At 42.8% G+C, this 22,757-nt stretch overlaps 1 protein-coding gene across 2 annotated transcripts in view; it reads right to left on the bottom strand.

Moving 5' to 3' along the window:
• kif1b (kinesin family member 1B) overlaps positions 1-22,757 on the bottom strand; it is a 100,230-nt gene that overhangs the window by 35,570 nt on the left and 41,903 nt on the right. Inside the window, exons 11-21 of one of the 2 annotated variants that reach the window (XM_079492548.1) lie at positions 22,501-22,579; positions 21,422-21,564; positions 20,763-20,804; positions 17,711-17,925; positions 13,876-13,955; positions 13,347-13,422; positions 10,702-10,781; positions 10,143-10,249; positions 9,152-9,235; positions 8,004-8,184; positions 5,301-5,373 (exon numbers count right to left, since the gene is read on the bottom strand). In XM_079492548.1, coding sequence (XP_079348674.1) covers positions 5,301-5,373; positions 8,004-8,184; positions 9,152-9,235; positions 10,143-10,249; positions 10,702-10,781; positions 13,347-13,422; positions 13,876-13,955; positions 17,711-17,925; positions 20,763-20,804; positions 21,422-21,564; positions 22,501-22,579 — 1,160 coding nt within the window. Of the gene's footprint in view, positions 1-611; positions 3,051-5,300; positions 5,374-8,003; positions 8,185-9,151; positions 9,236-10,142; positions 10,250-10,701; positions 10,782-13,346; positions 13,423-13,875; positions 13,956-17,710; positions 17,926-20,762; positions 20,805-21,421; positions 21,565-22,500; positions 22,580-22,757 lie in introns of those variants that run through there. The other variant, XM_079492547.1, reaches the window with a different exon arrangement.

Below are 22,757 nucleotides of genomic sequence, written 5' to 3'. Positions count from 1 at the left end.
CTTTGGTGTGGATTTCTCCTTTAAGAATGACATTGGGGACAGGTTTGGGAGTCGTTTTCTTAATGAGGTTAACATTTATGTTTTATACCTACCACCCGGTTAGGTACTTGGATAAACTATTCAGTCAATTATACACAGTAAAATCCTGTTTTACGTTATTGGACAATGAATGAACATTGAGGATTTTACTGGGTATTAAGTCTTTGACAAATTCCAATATATATATATTCCAATAATTCAGCATCACATCAAAACAGTAACATTTTAAATGATATGAACTAAAATATTATTTGTTCAATTCTTGTCTCATCGCAGACATGTGTAAATTCATAACTGAATAAGACCAACACTATACAGCTTATAATATATTCTGTAATATCGGGTGGCAGACACGTCATTGAAACTATAATAATACTACTAATAATAAAGGTTTGGATTAAGAACAAAACTATGGGGTTTGATGATCGATTTATAATTTCAGTTGATCAATATATTACTACTACATTAAAAGTTAGTTCTGGTTAGTGTTGCAGACAGGTTGACTCTGTAAATTGTAGGCACAGAGTTGTATGCACTCTGGAAGAACTGAAAGGAAAGAATAGGATAAGATACACAAAAGAAGGGGCCATTTAATTTGACTTGTGAAAGGAGCAGAGCAGGGTTAATGGGTTAATTAATCAAAAGGCACTTTGAATAACACTTTCCTGTACCACTGTTTCAGTCACGTGATGGACAAAAGGCATCAATCTATTAATTAGGCATACGGTAATTAATTTTAAAAACGTCCAACCAACTGGTCCCTTGATTCCAGATCTAGGCCAAAGAAGATGTATGTTGGACAAGAAAAGTAAAATTGAAAAAAGGTAATAATAATTAAACCCCAACATTGAGTTAACAGTTCCGTCCTAGAGAGGGCACGTTTTAGGGTTACTGTACACTTTATATTGATGTATAATAACGTTTTAAAGACTATTGGGCACTTTGTAGCACTTATAACATGTTACAACATTTACGGTAAATCAATACTAAGTGGCATTAAATGTAAACTCAGTAATTAAAAAAATGAAGAGCTTTTGGCAGACAAATGAAAACAAACATGATTGATGAATTATCATGATGTGTGTAAAAAAAGAAAACACGGAAAAGGCAATTCGTATTTCGATTCATTTCTTCTTTTAAAAGTCACTGCGTCTTCTATTGGCTTCAGTTCCTCAATGACAGTTTCTCCCAATGCAAGTATCGACAGAACACACAGTGCAGCATAACTGATACAAAGGCATAGATTATGGTGATGATAAAATGACTTCTTATAATACATACAATAAAAATTTGGATCAACCAAGAACACACCGTCACTGTTCAAGTGCAAAACAAATTGTCACAGTTCTAGCTGTTTGACTCGCAGGATTCTGAGCTGTTGTGATCTGTAATGTGTTTGCCTACTCAAAGTACGTCTATACCACCTCCACCCTCTAACTCCCCCTCGCCCCCCTCACTCACACCGTCGTCTCCCTGCTGGCTTTCAGGTTCGGGGCTGACATTTGCCTGCGCATTCTCGGAGGCGCCTGAAAGCTCATTGGATGGTTTATAGCTTGGTCAGTGTGGTGGTGGTACTGCTGGTAGCCGTTGAAGCCCGGATCCGCATAGGGCATGCCGTTGTAGTGGTAAGGCTGTTGGTGGACATGTGGCGACGGCGGTGGTGGCTGATTTTGGTAGTGGCGGGTCTGGTAGAAGACCTGTGAATGCCTCCTACCGTTTTCAGTGTGCTGCAGTGGCTCCGAGGAGCTAGAGGGCCGCTGGCGATGATTGAAGGAGTTGCTGCGGCCTCGCTCCTGAGGGTGCTGCTGATGCTCCTGAGGGTGCTGCTGATGGTGATTGTTGTTGTTCCTATGGTTGTATCTGGGACCCTGGTTTAGACCTTGCTCCAGGTCTTTGCTTCTTCGCATGACCGCCGGGCTGGGACTTGCAGGAGTGATAGGCGTGACTGCAATAATTGAAGCCGCCATCCTAGTAGGTGCTCCATCCTCACACTGACCCTCGCCCTCTTCTTCCTCGACAGCCTCTTTGGGCACCTTTAACTCGATGACCTGCTGGTCTGTGATGATGATATGGGTACCAGGGCTCCACGAGTTACGGTGCTTGGGGTTGCTCTTAAAGGGGAAGCGGAGCTTGCGGTCCTCCGGGGGAATGAATCGATGCGGTCCATTGTGCCTCCGGAGCTGTTGGGAGATCTCTTGCTGCTGGAGGCTCTTCAGCCGTACCTGCTCTTGACGCATCCAGCGCATGTGGCCTCGTTTTAGGGTCGAGTCATCTCCTACACTTTGCCGTTCTCCGTCATCTGCTTCAGGCTTTTCAGGTAATGGCGGTTTGGCTTCTCGAGGTCTGGGAGTCGTGGCTGGGGGGCTGGTGCTGGGAGGCTTTTCTTGACCATCGGTGGTGATGAGAGGAAGGACCTTCTCCATCTTGACCATCTTGTGCCTGAGAGCACGGATCTCGTCATCCTTCATGTTGTTCTGTTTCTTCACCTCATGCAAGATGTCCTCCAGCTTGTCTATGTGTACCTTCAGGTCATCCATGACCACGGCACCTGCTCTGGCGCCGTTGGTGAGGACGTCCTCGATGCGCTCGTCCCCGACTCCTACCGTGTCCCAGACGTCCCGCGCTACGGCCCTCCACGAGTCCCGCTCGTTGGGGTCTTTCTTGCCGAAGCTCTCGCAGAGCTCCTTCATCTTTACGATGGCCAGCGCCTCGATCTCCTGCCGCGTGTGGCGGAAGTCGTTCAGCGCCACCTCGTAGCAGATCTCCTTGACTGCCTGGATCTTCAGGTCTGAGATGGTCACCCACTTGGAGTCCTTGGTGATGCGGCGACGCTGGGGAACCTGGTACATTTTAACAGGCTCTCTTCTCTTCCCACTGCTGGGCAATCCACACTTTTTCACTATGGTCTGCACCTTACTGGGAGGCAGCTTTTCCCTCAGGGAAGTGATCAGTCTCCAGCTCTCTTCGCAAGACCTCTTATCTGAGTCATCCCCACTATCAGAGTCGCCGTCCTTTAGAAAACAAAAAAAGGAAACAAACCAAATGGTTCCCAACAAAAATGGAGAAATTAAAATGGGGAAATCAAAGAGAAGAAGGATGGCTTTTTAAAAATAAAGAATGAATACAGGTATGAATATGCAACATGGGAACTTTTATCATCAGGAATTAAGCTTTTGGACAAATTGCATCAGCAATGTATTACTCTTTTCACCTTTGAATATTTCTTTAAGCAAAATCTAAAATATTTAGCATACATCAGCTTACAAGATGTATGAGAACATGCCGTATCATTCCCAGGAAAACATGTCCACTGTAAAATCAAATTTCAGAACAGCTTAAATCAAAATATATAGACAGTGGCTTCCATTGACTTTCTTTCATTTTGAATATATTGCCTTGTAAAGTGGTTATTTGGCTATGAATTAATTACTCATCATGAGTACATCATATTTTACGGACATGCAAACAAAATGCTAGCAAATACAAATGTCTTCTTTTTTTCCATATTTAAAAAATGGGGACGCAATTATTGTTCCCAATGTTGCATATTGATATTAAAAGTAAAAGGTAAAGCATGGCTATCATGATTAGAAAAAATATCAACAGAACAGAGGACAGATGTTGATTGGAGTGATTCTGAATCATTTTGTCATATTCCTCTTCGAAATTTGGGTATTGGGCTGGATTCCAAACATGCTTCAAAGGCATGCAAAAAGGCAGATGAATTTCGAAGCTTTCCCCCATTTGAAGTCCAGAAGATTTGAGTGGCTTTAGTATTAGCAGTGAGTTAGAAGACGAAAGTGTTCTTGCAGTTTTATTGGAAAAGCCAGTAGAGAGAGGACAGACGAAATTGAGGTTAAGTGTTAATCCACTACAAGAAAGATGTTAGTTGAAAGAAAATGCAGTTTCTCATTTTTTTTTGTAGACAAAGAACATTACAGATCACAACCAGTTGAAACAGATACTTTAAATCTTCTGCGTGACAATGTATCTGTGAACTGGACATGTTGTATGTTGTGGAGAGCCTGAATCCTACAGTATAGTTTTGCACATAAAACCACCAGAGTACAGAAGAGGTCTTTATTTGGTTTATTGATGGGAGCAGTGATAACTCTTGTTGTCGAGCCATGCCCTGGTGTGTACTACAAAGACACTGTGTAAGGCTAGCGAAGAGAGGTAGCCAAAGAAGTCAATGAGAAACCACATTGTCACTAGCCTTCAAAATACTACAGCAGGAACACTGGTTATCACAATGCATTGTACATGTCAGCAACTGCATTGAAGAGATGAGAACTCAGGACAAAACAGAGCAAGAAAACTAGAGTAGAAATCTAAACCAAGCAAATCAACAGCCACCTCAAGGTTGACCAGTTTATCAGCAAACACTGCAACTTAGTCCACAGACCAGTACCAGAGTTAAGGAAACATGCTATTAACATGAACCATGCAAAAGCAGCAGCATTTTATATTAGACATAAACCATATTTTAAGCAATGTTTTAAATAAATGTTCGTATAGAGATCAAATTCATATTCTGCTTAAAAGTGCTGTTTTGCAAGATTCAGTTCAAATCTACAGTATGAGACAAGAAAACGTGAAAACAGGGATTTGGAAAAGGGGAAAGCTTTATAATCAAATTCTCTCTGAATCCAATTGCAACAGGAAATCAATCAAAAATAAAGAGAGGGGGGTCAACTATCTGAAACCAGAGCAAGTACATTTTGTACAGTACTTCCATGCAGGAACAGTCATGCGCCAAGAGCAACAAGTGTGATTCACACACATACACACACAGACCTCAAAAAGTGTCAGCTCTCAGAGTGAAAATTAGTACTAGTCAGACTTCAACGGGGCAAGCAAGACTATTACCCATAATGAAACATAGCCATACAATTATTACTAGCCATACTGTAGGTAAACCATGTTTTAACTTAGCATCCATCCCATCATAGCCCTCTATTACTAGCCATAGGTAAACCATGTTTTAACTTAGCTTCCATCCCATCATAGCCCTCTATCCTGGATCATATTTCACGTAAAACAATCGAACCATTAGCAAGCATTTTGTGTCACCCCAGAAAATGAATTAAGCTACAAGCCAACTCCAAAAAGAGTATCTTGGCAAAGAATTGGCTTCAGTTACATCTTCTCTACAGTTACTGCAAACTAGACAACTATTATGTGAACTAGCATGATAATGGCTTACTAGCAGTACTTCATTGCCGTGAAGTGGGTTTGACTGAACACCAGCCGGGACTTACCAGTCTCTGCTGTTCCAAAAGTTGGTCTGCTTCTTCCTTCTCCTTTTTGTACAAAATCTCCATTTCCGTGAGTCTAGGCAAAAAAATAAAACAAAAACACATTCATATTCCCCAATTATATGAGTCTATGCATATTCAGAAATCTAGGCATCTACAGAATGCATATTCCAAAATCTAGGCATCTATGTATATTCCTAAATAAAACGGAATGACCGTAACGCCCTTTGCAAGAGAGTCTCAACAGTACAAAGAAATGAGAAAAAGCCAGCACGCAGTAATGTTGTGTCATTGATTGATTTGCTTCACCCGGGAGAAATGTGATAAGCGCGTTTCGACCTCGTCGGTCATACTCAGCGAAGACCTAGAATACTAAACATCTATGCATTGCATATTCCATTCCAATCATTGTGAATCTATGCTACATAAATCTATAGAAATCGATCTACAACACGCTTTTGATGCTTCTACTCTAAAAAAGGTATGTTAGGTAAGGAGGGAGATTCAGAAGATATTGTTGATAAATATTGAGCTTGACCCGAAACTGTTTCTATTAGGTCTTTACCCACCTGGCCATAAGATTCAGAGTAGCGAACAAAGATTTCTAGATTTATGTTTACTACAAGCCAAAAGGGCTATAGCTTTATCGTGGAAAAAGATAGGCAAACCCAGTATTGCTCAGTGGTTTAGGGAGCTGTCATTGTGTCTTCCTCTGGAAAGAATCACTTATACTTTGAAAAATAAACAAGAGATGTTTGATAAGATATGGGGACGGTTTATCCAGTATATTACGGTTAATGATTTATCTTATTTAATGGTGGAAACTGAAAATGTTTAATTGTATTCTCTGCAGCTATTTGGTCTTGTGGCCATAAGGACTCTGTTGTTGTTACCAGTCTAAGTGCCCTTATTTTATTTTAAAATACTGTATTTATATGTATGTACTGTATGTTTGTTTTTAGTTTTTTTTTGTTTTTTTAAGTAATTGTATTGTCTGATGTATTATGTATTGTTCTGTTGTATTGTATGTTTGTAAAAAAAAAAGAAAAATGCAATAAATATATTGTTAAAAAAAAAAAAAAAAGTATATTCTAACACTGGGTCGGGACCCTTTTCTGGGTCACGGACCAATTTCTATGGATCACGACTTGGGTAAAAAAATAAATACTTTTCCTACATTAAAAAATAATAAATATATATATATATATATATATTTGTATACATTTTAAAACAAACAAATCTAAGAAATTCCATAAATAAAATAAAATAATTAAGAAATAGTGAAAATAGCCGATAGATAGCGCTCGCTGTGCGCTTGTAGGTCTGCTGTTATCACTAGTGTGGGTCCCGGGCCAAACGTCTAATCTCTTTTTTGGGTCTCGACCTTGAAAGGTTTGGGAACCAGTGTTCTAAACCAGTGGTTTTCAACCAGTCCGGGGAGGACCACCACTTGAGGGGGTCCCCAGTTACACTTAACACTTTGAGAGCTGCCCCCTCTAGTGGTCATATAGGAACCTCGGCGCCATGCTTCACATCAACTGTATACGAGCCCCGCTTCCGTGTGTCACACGCTTCACAGAGACGACACCACATTGTAGTCTAGCAGCTGGCCATGTTGATTATCTTTCGCCAGAAACGGTAATATGTCGGCCGCAATGGGATCAAAAATCACTATTCTCATCTGAACGCCGGACGGATTTGACAAAAAGACGGATTTTGGAGTATTTTTCAGAGAAAACAGGCAGGAAAGAAATCATAATGAGTGGATTCCAATGGGGTCACTTGGGGTGCACGCGCATTTAGTCTTGTGCCTGGAGGGACACTGAAGGTTGCCTAGCAACCTGGGCGCAGTAGAGGTATGTGCTTGGCTTCTGCCGGTCGATTTTGATATAAAGCTATAAACCCACAGCGCAGGTCATGGCAACAAGGGTGTTAAATGATGAAGAGTTGATAACCAAATGGACCCTTATAGATCTTTAACTCTTGAGTGTAAAATGAAACCAAATTCCGTTTCATTTTACGCTCTCAAGAGTTAAATTATTGTTAAACATCAAGTCTAAACTATTAGAGAATGTAGAAGAATCATTATTTTGGTCCCTTAACAGTTGTTCCCTGGGTGGTGGGTCCCTTAACAGTTGTTCTCTGGGTGGTGGAGGCCTTAACAGTTGTTCTCTGGGTGGTGGGTGCCTTAACAGTTGTTCCCTGGGTGGTGGGGGCCTTAACAGTTGTTTCCTGGGTGGTGGGTGCCTTAACAGTTGTTCCCTGGGTGGTGGGGGCCTTAACAGTTGTTCTCTGGGTGGTGGGTGCCTTAACAGTTGTTCCCTGGGTGGTGGGGGCCTTAACAGTTGTTCCCTGGGTGGTGGGTCCCTTAACAGTTGTTCCCTGGGTGGTGGGTGCCTTAACAGTTGTTCCCTGGGTGGTGGGTGCCTTAACAGTTGTTCCCTGGGTGGTGGGGGCCTTAACAGTTGTTCCCTGGGTGGTGGGGGCCTTAACAGTTGTTCCCTGGGTGGTGGGGGCCTTAACAGTTGTTCTCTGGGTGGTGGGTGGTGGGTGCCTTAACAGTTGTTCCCTGGGTGGTGGGTGCCTTAACAGTTGTTCCCTGGGTGGTGGGTGCCTTAACAGTTCTTCTCTGGGTGGTGGGTGCCTTAACAGTTGTTGGTGGGTGCCTTAACAGTTGTTCCCTGGGTGGTGGACTGGGGGCCTTACCTTTTCTCCATCTCCTGCTTCATGTCGATGCCCTGCTTCTCCAGAAGCTCCCTCTGGGCAAACGTCCAGTCCACGGGCTCCACGGGGGTCTCTGCTGACGGGGTCTTCTCCCTCTCAGCCCTCGCCTGCTCTGGGTGGTTGAACCGGAACACGTGGTTCTTTCCCATGATGATGCGGTTTCCTGAAAAGATGGACACAAGTTTGTCAACACACAAGTGTTGACAAAGAAACTGTTCCGTTGGAGCCTGGAGGACATGTTCAGTCAAGTAGTGGCATTTAGCAACACTAGTATATAGTAGGTATAGGACCTGTGGAGAAGTGTGAATATAAAGGTGACTTGGTTCTTCATGTATTGTCAAAGAGATTATGAAAGTCAAAATTAATTGCGTCTCTTCAACAATGCCTGGGTGTCAGAAAAGGAAGCAATTTGATGACTCGTTGACTGAAGAATGTTCACATGCAGTACCATAGATACTATAGTCTGTGTAGTGTATACTGAAGATCTACTGTACACCCAATACTATAGGTCACGTTTAGTCAAGTTTATTTGCACATTCCTAAATCACAATTACAGTCTGACAGGGCTTTACCGGCCCACATTTAACAAAGTAAACAAAACGTCACATCCTGACTCTAGGTACACACAGCAATGTTTCCAGAGATTGCAGCATCTCCAGGTTTCAAGAAGCCTAACGTTTACTGTGAGAGACAAATCATGGCTTATTGCCTCACAGCTCTGAAATACTTAATTTACGCTGTCGCCACAAACTCGCTTGTTGAGCGGCTATTTTCGAAACTGCTGTACGACAAAAGTACCAAGTTTACATGTCCAAAGTTATGAGTCATATGCTTGTTTCACTCTGTATAAATGACAGTGTTACAGTACGTATACTTAACCCATTTTGGTGTTAGCCTTATGTTATGCTTTAGCTATTGAAAAATATCAGATCTACAAGCTCATAGCGCGCCACCGAGTGGCGCGCTACGAGCTTGTAGGTCTGCTATTTTTGAAAAATCGAAGAACGACTGACATGGAAACATAGCTTTTTCAGAAAACTGTCAGGATGTAGAAGACATTTTTAGAATCTGATCTCGGGTCAAAATGGGTTAAAAAAAATGGAGAACTTGTCCTTGTAATAATTACCCACCTGAACGAAGCTGGACACAACCGTCGACACGCTTGCCGTTGACGTAGGTTTCCGATCCCTCGCAGGGGACCAGCATTACAATCACTGCAGTGAACGAGATACCAACCAATCAACAGTGAGTCATAGCAGGCTTCCCAGAGAGCCTCAGTAGTGTTACCTTCAATATGGTACAGTGCCAATGAGTGCTGACTAATTGGCATTTATTTAATTACTTTTCTCATTGGTCAAAGCCAATAAATAAAGATGACGCTGTGATGACGTGTGTGTAATGTATTCTAATGGGAGTATGTGTTCTGCCTTTTGCAGCATTCAGTCTAGTAGAGTGGTGGTTCCCAACCCTCTCTGGATCAGGGCCCACTTGAGAATCCTTCGTGGCCCACCATTATTATTATTTTTTTTGTGTGGCTTTCGCCTTTATTTTGTATTTTTTATGGAGGGACAGACAGTAGGCTGACAGGAAATGGGGAGAGAGATGGGGGGAAGACATGCAGTAAAGGCCGTCGGGATCGGAAGTCGAACCCGTGGCACACTGCCAGACTGGATTACCAGCCAAGGTGCCTGGACCACTGAGCCATGGCCCAGGCCTCGTGGCCCACCATTCTGAACATTTATTTAATGATCAAATCAGATTTTGGTAAATAGCCGATCTACAAGCTTGTAGATCGGCTATTTTCACGGGTTTGGGTCACGGGGAAACATCAAATTTGTCTTCTGGCTCTCGAGCTAAAAAGGTTGGGGAACCACGGTCTACGATATACGGCATGGGTCCTTGACAAATTTGCACACACACACACACACACACACACACACACACACACACACACACACACACACACACACACACACACACACACACACACACACACACACACACACACACACACACACACACACACACACACACACACACACACACACACACACACACACACACACACACACACACACACACACACACACACACACACACACACACACACACAACGCTCACCATCCCCGTTGGCATTCCGCTCGCTACGGAAGATACAGTGTTCCTCTCTGATATGAGCACCACTCAGAACGATGTCCTGTCGTCTTTCCGCATCCGCCTGGCCCACCCTGTCATAAACGAAGGGTAGCCATTTTGAGTGAGTGCATGTTTCACTTGCAGCCAAATTAGCTGCAGCCATCTTGGTGACAAAGCGCTCCCTGAGGACACGGCTGAACCCATAAAAACTATTGTGCCAACTTGTGACACACTAAAACTGTGTTTCATCTTGGATCCCGCCATTCATTATCATCCCGAGGCAGTGAGGTAACAAAATACACCGGCGCAAAAAAAAAGTTTACCGAAGGAGGTGAAACGGAGGAAGAGAGGAGACGACAGAAACTTAAACCCATAAAACTTTAGTGATCAAAGGCGGATTCCATCATCCGTCTGATCTGAGCCGAGCAAAAACAGAGGAACAATGAAAATTGCTCTGTGGTATTTCAGAGACTCTGCAATCCAAGGACTTCTAATAATTATTATTCTTTAGCATTCCATTGTGAGGGTTCAAGTTTTTGGTTACCTTGTGATTCCGTCTTTGATGTAGTACAGCAGACACTCTGACATAAGTGGGTCCTCGTTCAGGTTAACCAGGTGTGGCGTCTGCAAGTGACGAGAGGTGAACCCATTATATGTACCCAGAATGTCAGCATGTGCATTGGGCATTTACCTGGTAATTTTACTGGTAAATGACAACTGTCTGACATAGTTTCAAATCCTAAATACTGTACTTACACTACATTAACACATAACCTCCACACATATTTATTCATATGAGTGAATTGTGAATGCATATTACTACTACCCTACTACTTTGCGCAATCATTCATATTTACCTAGCTATGCTGCTATACCAGCCTCTACAGTGTATGTACTTACTAGCTTCTTTAAGTCAATTCAAATAATGAAAAAATACTGTTGCTTTCAGTGCAATGCACCAACTTCATAGAGACAAACTATTTGTATGTGTGAACATACGTGGCAAGCTAGATACAGTTGGAGGCCATCGATATTGTCCTTTTCTTTTTGCTGAGTTTTGCGTGATCTGCGCAAAAGGACAGTTTGGGCGGGAACCCCTTTTGGTGTTTTAAACATTATAACGTTATAATTTAGCTATTGAAAAATAGCAGATCTACAAGCTCGTAGCGCGCCACTCGGTGGCGCGCTATGAGCTTGTAGGTCTGCTATTTTTGAAAAATCGAGAAAATATTTATTTCAGAAAACTGGAGGATTTAGAAGGATTCTTTTAAATTTTGAGGTCAGGCCTAAATGGGTCAAATGATAAGGGACAATATCGGTGGCACCCAACTGTAGCATATTGAGTTAGAATACTGTATAAAGGACTACATGATGCTAAGAGCTACTTTCACTGAAAGACCAACCTTCTTTGGGGAAAAGACCCCATTTAAGCCTGCATACAGATCACAAGGCTTCACAAGCTACCCCACGGAGAGGCAGCAGGGTGAAAGCCAAAGAGAGAGAAACAAAATGAAAATGAATAAGAGGAAGCGAAAGAGGGAAAAAAATGGAAGCAGTGAGCAGAGGGGTGAAACCACACCCCAAAAAAAGGTGATGGAATTCAAAGTGGGGATCTTTCCGACATTAAAGCAAGGAGAGTGTCAATCGTGTTTGAGCTGTGAATTAACCAGTACAAATAATTTATCTTTGAGAGTGTAAATAAATTGTAAAATTGTAAAAAATGTAAAAACTAATAGCACATGGGGGAACTTTTACTGAGCTTTATAATCCTGGTATACTACAATATATAAAATAAATGCTGCCTCTGCTGGGAGGTAGAGAAGCAGGGAGGGATCTGGGAATCACTTCAAGGGAAAGGCTCGCTCAACTCAAGGGCAGTCTGGAAAAGTTCAAGAATATACTCAGATAAGTAGAAAGGAATACAATCCGCACTCTCTGTAGTAGTCTTAGAAGTCTTGTTTAATATAATGTTTTAGGATCCAAAGCAGCAGTCTACCAAACAGACAGTGTAAAGGTGGCTTTACACTAGCCGATAATCGGGCATTTTTGACGCTCGGGGGGTGCCCGACCACTCAAAGCGCGATCGGCCCGATCAACATCAAGAATGTTTGATATTTGCTCTGCCCCGCTCTGATTATCCTGTAGTGTGTGGTGCTATCAGATTTCAGATTGAAAAAAATCAGCTAGTGTAAGGCCACCTTTAGCATTTCCCAGGGTTCTGGGAATACCAGTATACCATTAATTCACAATATAATAGCCAGTCTCTGCAGGTTCTCAGCAAGCAGTACTAGAGGCATGAAAACTGAGAAGTTGTCTTCAGGGGTGGAAAACGGAAGAGCAAGCAGACTCAATATCAAGTTATGATGGGAAGGGAGGAATTGAAACTTTTAACTACAATACAGGAGCCATTTTGGAAAAGAATGATGTGGAAATCTGATCTTGTGGGCCAGTAGAGAGTAAACTGGAACCCTACCCTAGACGTTACAATGTAGTAGTCTAGTAGACGTTTGTAGCCGGAGGTAAAATGCATGTCTACACACGGGATGGCAGTAATCACAAGGGACTAATGGTTGTAAATCACCACAACAGACAATGAACACTTACACCCTATATACCCTGCCTATATGGACCGGGGTCATTCAGGAACTATACTAGGTAGGCCACATCAATCAAATCTCTTCGCTCACAAGGCGGTGTGACGCGCTGTGAGCTTGAAGATCTGCTATTTCCGCAGAATGTTCACCCCGAGAATAGGGAATGCTAGGGGTTCAAGTGTAGGGGCCGCATCTAGAGTGGGATGTTTGCTTCAACAAACCTTCTCGGTGGGAAAATGTCCATCGAATGGCCTTTCGTGGCTAAGCTGAGGGTAGTGGAGGAAGCAGACCATGTCAAGAGAATGAAAGGTGAAATGATGGGGAAACCAGCAGGGGGAAAAAAAACCAGGAGGATCCAGTTGGAAATGATATCACATGGAAAAGAATGGTAATGATGTAATGGGGCAGGGACTAGATAGCTGTGGCTGCATCACTGTTCATGGGGGAAAAGGATAATGCAGCGTGTGTGTGTGTGTGTGTGTGTGTGTGTGTGTGTGTGTGTGTGTGTGTGTGTGTGTGTGTGTGTGTGTGTGTGTGTGTGTGTGTGTGAGCGTGTGTGTGTGTGTGTGCGTGTGCGTGTGTGTCTGTCTCTTACCTTCTTTGGAGAGAAGACTCCCAACGTGCCTCCGTCCTCACGGATTGCCACCCCCATCTCTGCAAGCAAGGCCTCCCTAAATTATGAAAATAAATCCAGGTCAAACTCAAATCATTTGTAATGCATCACACGCGCACACGCACACGCACATGCACTCTCTTCGAGGAAGTGATAGTCAACTGAATACAGTACATCGACATGTCTCTTCCAAATATGGTCAGTACTGCGTTCAGTACCATGTTCAGCACACAAAAGAATATACATTAAATTAGTCAGTCTGAAGCTTTTGTTTAAAATAGATTGCTAGGTGTGATATGTGTGTTATTTTTATTATTATAAACAAATGCAATATATATTTTTTTTTTCATGGAACCCGAGGCCCGGACCGGCCCTACTGATTACCATACATTTTAGGCCGGCCCGGCCCAAAAACCTCGGGTCGGGCCTGGTCAGGTTAGGGCAGAGTTTAGAACTCTAACACACACACACACACACACACACACACACACACACACACACACACACTAACCTCTCCATACGGATTGCTTCCGTCTTCCGCAATTTCTCCTCCCAGGTCTCATTGAGTTCAGCAATAATCTTCTCTGATTCCTAAGCACAGGTCAGAGAGAGAGAAATAAGTCAACAAAAGGTAGCTTGTGTTTCACGATCTGAACTGCTAAAGCCAAACACTGTGAACGCCGCGAGTCAAAACAGCCGCCTCCGTTATTTTCAATGAACCTATCCCACACCGGTGGCGTCCGCTCCGATACGCCGCCGTTCTATTTTCCAGGCGTTGCCGCACGGCCTCCATCCGGGAATCTGTGGGCGTGGCTGGCCAGCCGCGCGGTAGCGCGCCGCGTCCTGTGGGTGTTGCTGTGCGGCTATGACGCGCAGCAATACTGTGCCGCGTCGCTGCGCACCCGCTTCACAGACGGTGTGTGTTGGGCTTAAGTAAGAGCACAGTCTTAATATACAGTACTTAATAATAATGGCATCCCGTAGCATCTGGAACTGTGGGCTTCTTCTGTGTTTTAGCCGTTTGGGGACGTACGGTACAGCATCTTACTGAATCTGCATCTGATTTTTCACTCAAATAGTTTCAACACTATTTGAGTGGAAAAAAAAGTTTGAAAATATAATATACACTGTGTTAGGTCCACATTGTTCTGTGTGGAGCGCTTGAGCCCGCCCACCCAGGGCTTGAGCCCACCCACCTCACCCCTGCCCATTTTGACAGGCTGGAATGGCTTAGGGTTGACGACAGAGTACAGCATCTTGTAATGGGTCTGGTCCACATGATTTTCTACACGACCAAGATACCCATGTACCCGTCTAAATAATTCCTTAACGTCAACGAAGTCCACACCCACAACACGAGAGGGAGTTCAACAAACCATGTACAACCCAGATTCTGCACAAACAAGGGACTAAATTCGCTCCTATAAATTCGCTCCTATAAATTCGCTCCTATACCCCCAAATTGTGGAATGCTCTACGAACTGTCATTAAGACATGTGAATCCCTTGACTCCTTCAAAAGCGCTCTCAAAGGGCACCTACGTACGGTTGAAATTCGAAACTGGCCCCCGTAACGTCCGATTCCCATTGACAATGAATGGAGAATTTACTTCATATGTGGACGAATAAATCGGCTATTATTGTCCTACACAAAGATTAAATGAATGGATGAAGTACGATGATAAGAGCGCCCCTCACTTCACAAGGGTGTGATTTTTTTGTATATAGAAGTGTATATTTGTACGTCTCTAAATATTCTGATGAATTGAAAATGGTGGACCCTGTTAAGTGTAATGCTTTTTTCGCAAAATACCTTAAAAGGCTGGTGAGAGGTGCGTAGGGCAATAGAGCATAATGAAAATAATGAGCATCTTTGAAACACAAAGAATAGGTCCCGCACACTGTCAGACACTTGCCAAATAAAGAGCAACGTTTTTGGGACCAAATAAAGAGCAACATTTTTTGGGACCAAATAAAGAGCAACATTTTTTGAGACCAAATAAAGAGCAACATTTTTTGAGACCAAATAAAGAGCAACATTTTTTGAGACCAAATAAAGAGCAACATTTTTTGGGACCAAAAGAGCAACATTTTTGAGACCAAATAAAGAGCAACATTTTTTGAGACCAAATAAAGAGCAACATTTTTGAGACCAAATAAAGAGCAACATTTTTTGAGACCAAATAAAGAGCAACATTTTTTGGGACCAAAAGAGCAACATTTTTGAGACCAAATAAAGAGCAACATTTTTTGAGACCAAATAAAGAGCAACATTTTTGAGACCAAATAAAGAGCAACATTTTTGAGACCAAATAAAGAGCAACAAAGACATCTTCTTTGTCTTTCAAAGATACGCTTTTCTAATGCTTTATCATGGTGTCCACAGTAACAGTTTTTGTATTGAGTTGTGCTTTCGTTGTCAAAATGTACCCATTCTGTTAATAAATACTTCAATCAATCAAACTCTTAAACAGGGGATGTTGCTACTAAACTAAGGCTACATGATTTTGTAAAGGGTTAACGGCCTAGCCATATATTCTTCTCGACATTGTTTATATTATTCTGTGTCACACTACAAATCCTTCTGTGACATAACGCAGCACCTGACACGTTAGATTACTTTTTTTTCGCAAGTTTATTGTGTCTTCATAGCATCATACAACACAATGACAATTGACCATATTCACTATAAAAATGGACCTAGTAAACTCCATTCAACTGTTAAAAAAGCATTCAACATCACTGAAATGCTACAATATCTAGAGTTATTACCATTTATTTAGCTTTCTCTGTGCAATGCATTTTGTATATGCAAAACAATCATCATTCAACATTACACGTACAGTAATGGTAGAATGAGGTCCTATGGTTAGTTAAACTGCTCCACTGTGAACACCGGCCTACGGATGGGAGTGAATTATTATTGGCTTCAACCATCGACTTTTAAAACCGTATAAAGATCCAGATCCATTTTCGGTCCGATGTATCCTCCCTATCTGCGTGGACGCCGTAAAGACACCGTAAAGATCTAGGTCTATTTTTGGTCCAATATATCCTCCCTATCTGCGTCTTCGACGGCTGACGTCACTGGATGACTGGATGATACCTAGACTGGGCACCACCGTCGCCATGGAAACTGCTGCTCCTAATGGCTGATCGTTGCCACCCTATGTACTCCCTCATCAACAGAGTCAGACGAATAGCAACAGCTGTTAAGAAATGCGAATCGCTAGACTCCTTCAAAACCACTCATAAAGAGCAATTACGGATGGCTGCAATTCGAAACTGGCCCCTGTAAAAAAGTTAAAGTCCCGCCCCACTTTTTCCTTTTTTTTTTACTGTGTATATGATGGTTTCTTTTGTTGCATAGAAGTGTATATTTGTATGTCTTTAAATGTTCTGATGAATTGAAAATGGAGGACCCTGGTGTAAATTTGCGTCCTCACTTTTGTCTTCAATGTTTGCGTTTACATACTTTTGTCTTCAATGTTTGCGTTTAGACACTTTTGTCTTCAATGTTTGTGTTCACACAGACCCTCAAAGCTGGACTTAGGAGAGGCTAGCGCCCCTCAAAAAACTTCTAGAATTTCCCAGTCCTCACAGAGACAGAAGCCAGACGTGTTCCAGACAGTCATTTGGAAACAGAGGTGGTGCGAGACTGAGACTTCAGGATTCTGCTGCTCCCTTCTAAGGCAACGTTTTCTGAGTTTTAAACTGAATCCTAACATGAGGTGATAATCTGACAAAACTTTCCAATTCTTTCTGTGATTCAAGCGCTCACTCCCAAAAAGGGGTTGGAAACGTCCAGCCCACACACAGATTTGTCTATGTCCAAGTCCTCAGCCCAATAGAACAATGTATTCAGGTAAGGGTGCAGGACATATCTGAGTTGCAACTTTTTACGGCCGTTGTTGTGGAAGATGCTAGCCATGTCTATGACACGGGGTGTGTTTGTGCATCCCCCAGTGAGGCTATAGCTCAATGTTCCCATTTGTTTCACTATTAGTGAAACTAGGTGTATGTAAGTCATAAATATATGTTTGGGTTCCAGGGAAACACCAAATGTATCTTTTGAGTTTCAAACTGAACATTTTGGGAACCCCTGCTTTAACCCCTGCTCATTTCACCGAACTGCCATTTTATAGCCACAGTCATATCCACATACATTCATCGCTGCTTGTACTTGTATAAGTTAGTCAAGTGACAAATATAACCTTCTTGATTCTTGACGCTGCATGGAATACCTGGCTTCCTGATACTATCATTGTTTGGGATGTCACTGGCTCATCCTACTGTAGGTACTGTACATGCATCTTGATTCAAGACTATAGCGTGGCCATCATTTACCTTGAGCCTCTCAATGGCCTCCTCTCCTCCTGGGGTGGACATGATACGCTCCTGGATGCTGGTGACCGACTGCAGCAGGCCCACCTGGCTGCAGAGCGAGCCAGAAGATGGGGAGGCTGTCAGGGAGCCAATAGGGGCTGTGGAGAAATGGCCAGGGCGTTGATTCTCTGAGGCTAGCAAGTATCTATGCTTATTGTTGGTTATGTCTTTCAGGTCTGAGCCAACACCAGGACGAGAGATGGAGAGGGGGAGAGAGACATAGAGAGACAGACACAGGGTAGGAGTAGATGGCACACAAAATTGAGGAACCAAATATAAAAAAATAAATGAAATGAGGAGTTGGGGAGAGAGAGAGAAGGGACAAAGAGGAGGACAGATGTAAGACAGATATCACACAACAAGACAAACACAGAGCAAAATGGTCAGCTACACAGAGCAGCAGTTTTCACGGCAGGTGTCTCTAGGCTAGGGGATCGGCACGTTATCAAATACCTTAAACGAGTGCCGCTCAATTCCACTTCCTGGGAAAAACCAAGGACTGTCTAAAGAGGACGAGACGCGAAGACCGTACGGGCGACGCCATGTTGCTTATAGTGCTCCATGGAAGGAAAGAAACATGCGCAGTTGAGACCAAGGAAGCTGAACGCGGAAGAGTTGGCTGCATATAGCCCATTGCGCATGTTTCTTTCCTTCCATGGCGCACCATAAGCAACATGGCGTCGCCCGTACGGTCTTCGCGTCTCGTCCTCTTTAGACAGTCCTTGGGAAAAACACTAGCTTGCAGCTTCAGCTTAACCCATTCTGGGCGGGAACCCCTTTTGGTGTTTTAATTAAGCATTACGTTATACTTTAGCTATTGAAAAATAGCAGATCTACAAGCTCATAGCGCGCCACCGAGTGGCGCGCTACGAGCTTGTAGGTCTGCTATTTTGGAAAAATCGTGAAAATGTGGCACAAATCTTTGAATATAATATTCTTTCAGGAGACTTATTTATTTATTTCAACGTCGGGCCTAAATGGGTTAAATTCAATTAAAGAGTCTCCGAAGGCCAAAATGAAACTGGCCATAATAATGAGATTATCAGTCGTCCTCATCCACCTATTAAAATGCATAACTATAATTTCTAGCGTGTTAAATTGGTCCACTGATACAGAGTTGTCTATTGTCTTGTCAATGTCAACTGCTGTAAAATGCCCTGTGTGAAAACTGCTGGCATTGTGTCAACTGAAGTACAGTATGGGACGGTGACATACAGTAGGCTGCAAGGAGACATGAGTGATAAATATTGGCACATGCTGCCAAAGTTCAGCCTGCAGTTCAGTCGTTCAATTAATTCACCCTAGGCGGATGCACACACATGTATGTATGCGCACGCAGAGACACAGTCACAGTCACACAAATTAATTGTGCCACACAGCCAGAGCAGCCTCTATAAAGGTCAGCTGGCTCATCTCAAAGAAACGGCCTGAAGGGTTACACGGGGAGACAGGTGACAGGAGATTTTGCTCTCTAGTCCTCAAGGAGAACTTTTCAGAAACATTGTCCTCTCAACATAGGTTAAAACCACTTAGACCCTATATTTAGTTAAAGGGGCATTCCACTCATTTTCAACATTTTACTATGTCATTAATAATATACCTTAGAGCTGTTGTGTGGAAATAGTCCAAAAAAAAACGTTCCCCCATTCTGTGTTTCCTAGAACTAACATGGTGAAACACATCATGATGATGTCATCAAGATGTGTTTCACCATGTTAATGATTTTTTTCATAATTACAGTTCTAGGAAACACAAAATGGGGGGACTTTTTATTATTTCCACACAACAGCTCTAAGGTATATTAATGACATAGTAAAATGTTGAAAATGGGTGGTTTTCCCCTTTAACTGGAGTCCCTCAGGGCCCTATACTAGGCCCCCTTCTGTTTTCACGCCATACAATAATATATGTTTGGCCCAAAATTCACCCCAGAAAAGGGGCGCTAGGGTTTAAGTGGTTATAAATATGGTCAACTGATAAAAGCCATTGAATAATTTAAGAGTTGCTGACATTTATAGTTAAAATTTGCAGAAGGGCAAATTTCCTAAAGGAGAAAACTCAAGACCTAGTTGTTGGCCAACTGAATCATAGGGGATTCATAAAGGGGGAACATATGCCAAATGTACGTTTGTCTCTAGGGGAAAATAAGACAAATGTATGCTCTTTTCTATGGATAATGATTAGGTGAACATACACATGTACACTACACAGCTTGTGAGATTGACAGAACGGGGAATGTTGGAACAAAAAACAGGACAAGAGAGGAAAGTTTGGGGATTTTGGAGAATAAAGCAAGAAAAAAAATAAAGCACACTAGCTATTGTAGCTAACAGAAACTATTAACTCAATACTACTGCAAAATCACTTCAAATGAGCACCAGCTGGATACAAATACCTCTAGTCTGGCTAGCCAGTAAAGTAAAATCATGCACCTTTCCGCCTGAAGTTCTGAGCCTCACTTTGAGGACTGAGAAGCTGCATTCTAATGCCTTGAACATTGTCACCTGCAGTGGATAATTAGTCAAAATGAAAGGAGAAAATCAAATAAAGGTGCGGACCACAAGCTCACTGGCAAGGAGAAGAGTTGGAGAGAGTGAGATTAGGAGCCATAATGGTCAAAATGATGGGTTGGGGTGGAGGAGGAGACAGACAAGATATTCAGATGGAATCAGAGGTTAATGAAGTTCAGACGTCAATCTGTACCTTGTGAGGGTTTTCTTTTGTATGTAGCTCTGCCTCAGCAATTTTGTTTGATCAAATCAATGCCAGTGCAAAGCATGCTTATCTAGTGGCATGCTAGTCATAGTCACTTCAGCGGGCCAGTGGAAGCCTTGCAGTTCTGCATTTCTTTATGTTTAGCTTTAGCGTCTTAGCATCTTCAGCACTGACATGCAAAAAGCTGGGGAGGGGTTGGTCAGCCTGCGATATATTAAGCAATGTTAGCTTAGCTAGCAGTAGTAGTGCAAAAATAAATCAATATACGACGCACGACTATCGCTGCTCATATACACACATTTGATTCCACTTCCTGGGTAATCATCCCCCATAGGCTCGGCTGAGGGGTAAGCAGGAAAGGATGGAGAGGATAAGAGTTCAGGACCAGTAGAATGGAAGGAAACATTTACAGACATTTTCTCGCCAAGTAGTACGATGAGAATGAACAGGAAAATGAGGATTAGACAAGATGGGATGGCTATTGTCGAGTGCTACAGTAGGTTAAGCATGCAATTGTGCATTCAGGTATTAGAAATCATTAATAGGCACTATTTAACTAGGCTATGTGCTTAACAGTATGTAGTTTGTTGCTCTAAAGTAGCCACGAACACTAAGGAATTTGCTAATTTCACTCTCTTATCTACTCTACTGCATACAGCAAACCCTCAGTGTTCATTTCTCCATTTGTAACCTTGAGAGTTCAAATGATTTGTTCACACTCGTTAAATTAACAACTTGTTATTTACTGTGGTAGTAGTTGCAGCTCTAATAGAGTTTTAGGTGCTAGTATGTAGCCACTACAAAGGGCAGGGCATCAGACGACACAGAGTTGGATTGATGAGCAACAACACACAGAGTGGAGATGATGCCAGCTTGTGGTACTGTAGACCCTGAGAGAGGAGGTAGTGTACAGCGCATCGTGGCACGCCGTGCAGCGTGTTGAAAATGGAGCCTTACCGTCCAGGATGTCTCCCAGGCCCTGGGCCCGAAGCAGCTCCTTCAGTCGAGTCACCTCGTCCTTCAGGTCGCGCACAAGTTTGTTGTTGGGGTCCTCGTTGATGACAGCGTTGCACTTGATGTTCTTGGCACGGTCGGCATAGCTGTCGAAGCAAGGGGGGAAAAAAACAGGATAACTTCAGTGCATGAAGACGTGTGCTTCTCGGAGCACAGGTATCCGCCAGGCCGAGTTGCCTACCCAGGGCCTGCAAACTTTGGAAGGCAGTCATAGCCACTTGGAACAGGATCTGAAACATCTAACTTATACACCTTGATCACATGATCCCAGAGATGATGTGTACCGATTTGTGTGAGTTTTGGACAAAATATGTAGTAGCAGCAAAAAGTGTGTTTTGAATAAAATGCAGAAAATGTGTTAAATATGTTGACTGTACATCCAAGAGTTATAGGCCAACACGTGAAGTGTAGCGCCACCATGAGGAGGTTTGGAAAATGTGAAAGATGAAGGTTCTTCCTTGGCTTGGTGGGAATGTGCATGCAAAGTTTCCCAGAAATCGCGTTCTGCATTCATGATGTGTGGCATATTGTGCAAAACAGACCGCCCCCACAAACTTTGGAAGCAAATCAGGATGGAATATGAAAAATCTGACAGATCTGTCTTGATCACATGACTATAGAGATAATGAATATTGATTTCAGTGAGCAAAAATCGTCCTCCTGGTGGCACTACAACAGGCCAATGTGATGCTCTGGCCTCCAGGGAGTGTGTGTGCACAGTTTCACGACGATCGGTAGAACGGTGTCGGAGATTAACTGTAAAAAAGACGAACAGACGCCCGCTGGCCTAGTGGTCCAGGTGCATGCCACATATAGGCTCTGGCCTGACAGCACGTCGCGTGTTCGAGTCCCGCTCATGATGACCTTTGCTGCATGTCTCTCCCCCTCTCTCTCTCTCTTTCCTGTCCATCTTCACTTGAAACTATCAATAAAGGCAAAATCTTAAAAAATAAATACAAAAAAAGACGGACAGACAAACACAGACATTTCAATCATTCTGTGTCTTAAACAGAAAAACGTACCGAAGCGTACTGAGCGTTTCGTCATAGTTGATGTCTGCAGGACTGAGGGCAGCTACCATAGCCGTTCTGGAGTTTCCACCTGAAAACACAGCATCCATAAAGGGTCAGTTCTGTCTTGTGACAGAGGTCGCACAATATCAGAATCAAAAAGGGAACGGTCTGCTACAGTGTGCAGACACAGACACTTGTGGCTTTTCTTTGAGCCAGGAATAATTTTGCTAAACATTTAATGTACATTATTATCAGATATAGTAGAC

Source organism: Electrona antarctica (genome assembly GCF_951216825.1).
Source record: "Electrona antarctica genome assembly, chromosome: 2".
In the NCBI taxonomy this organism is placed as follows: Eukaryota; Metazoa; Chordata; class Actinopteri; order Myctophiformes; family Myctophidae; genus Electrona; species Electrona antarctica.
The sequence above is the reverse complement of the archived record's forward strand: the minus strand, read 5'-3'. Positions and strand labels throughout refer to the sequence as shown.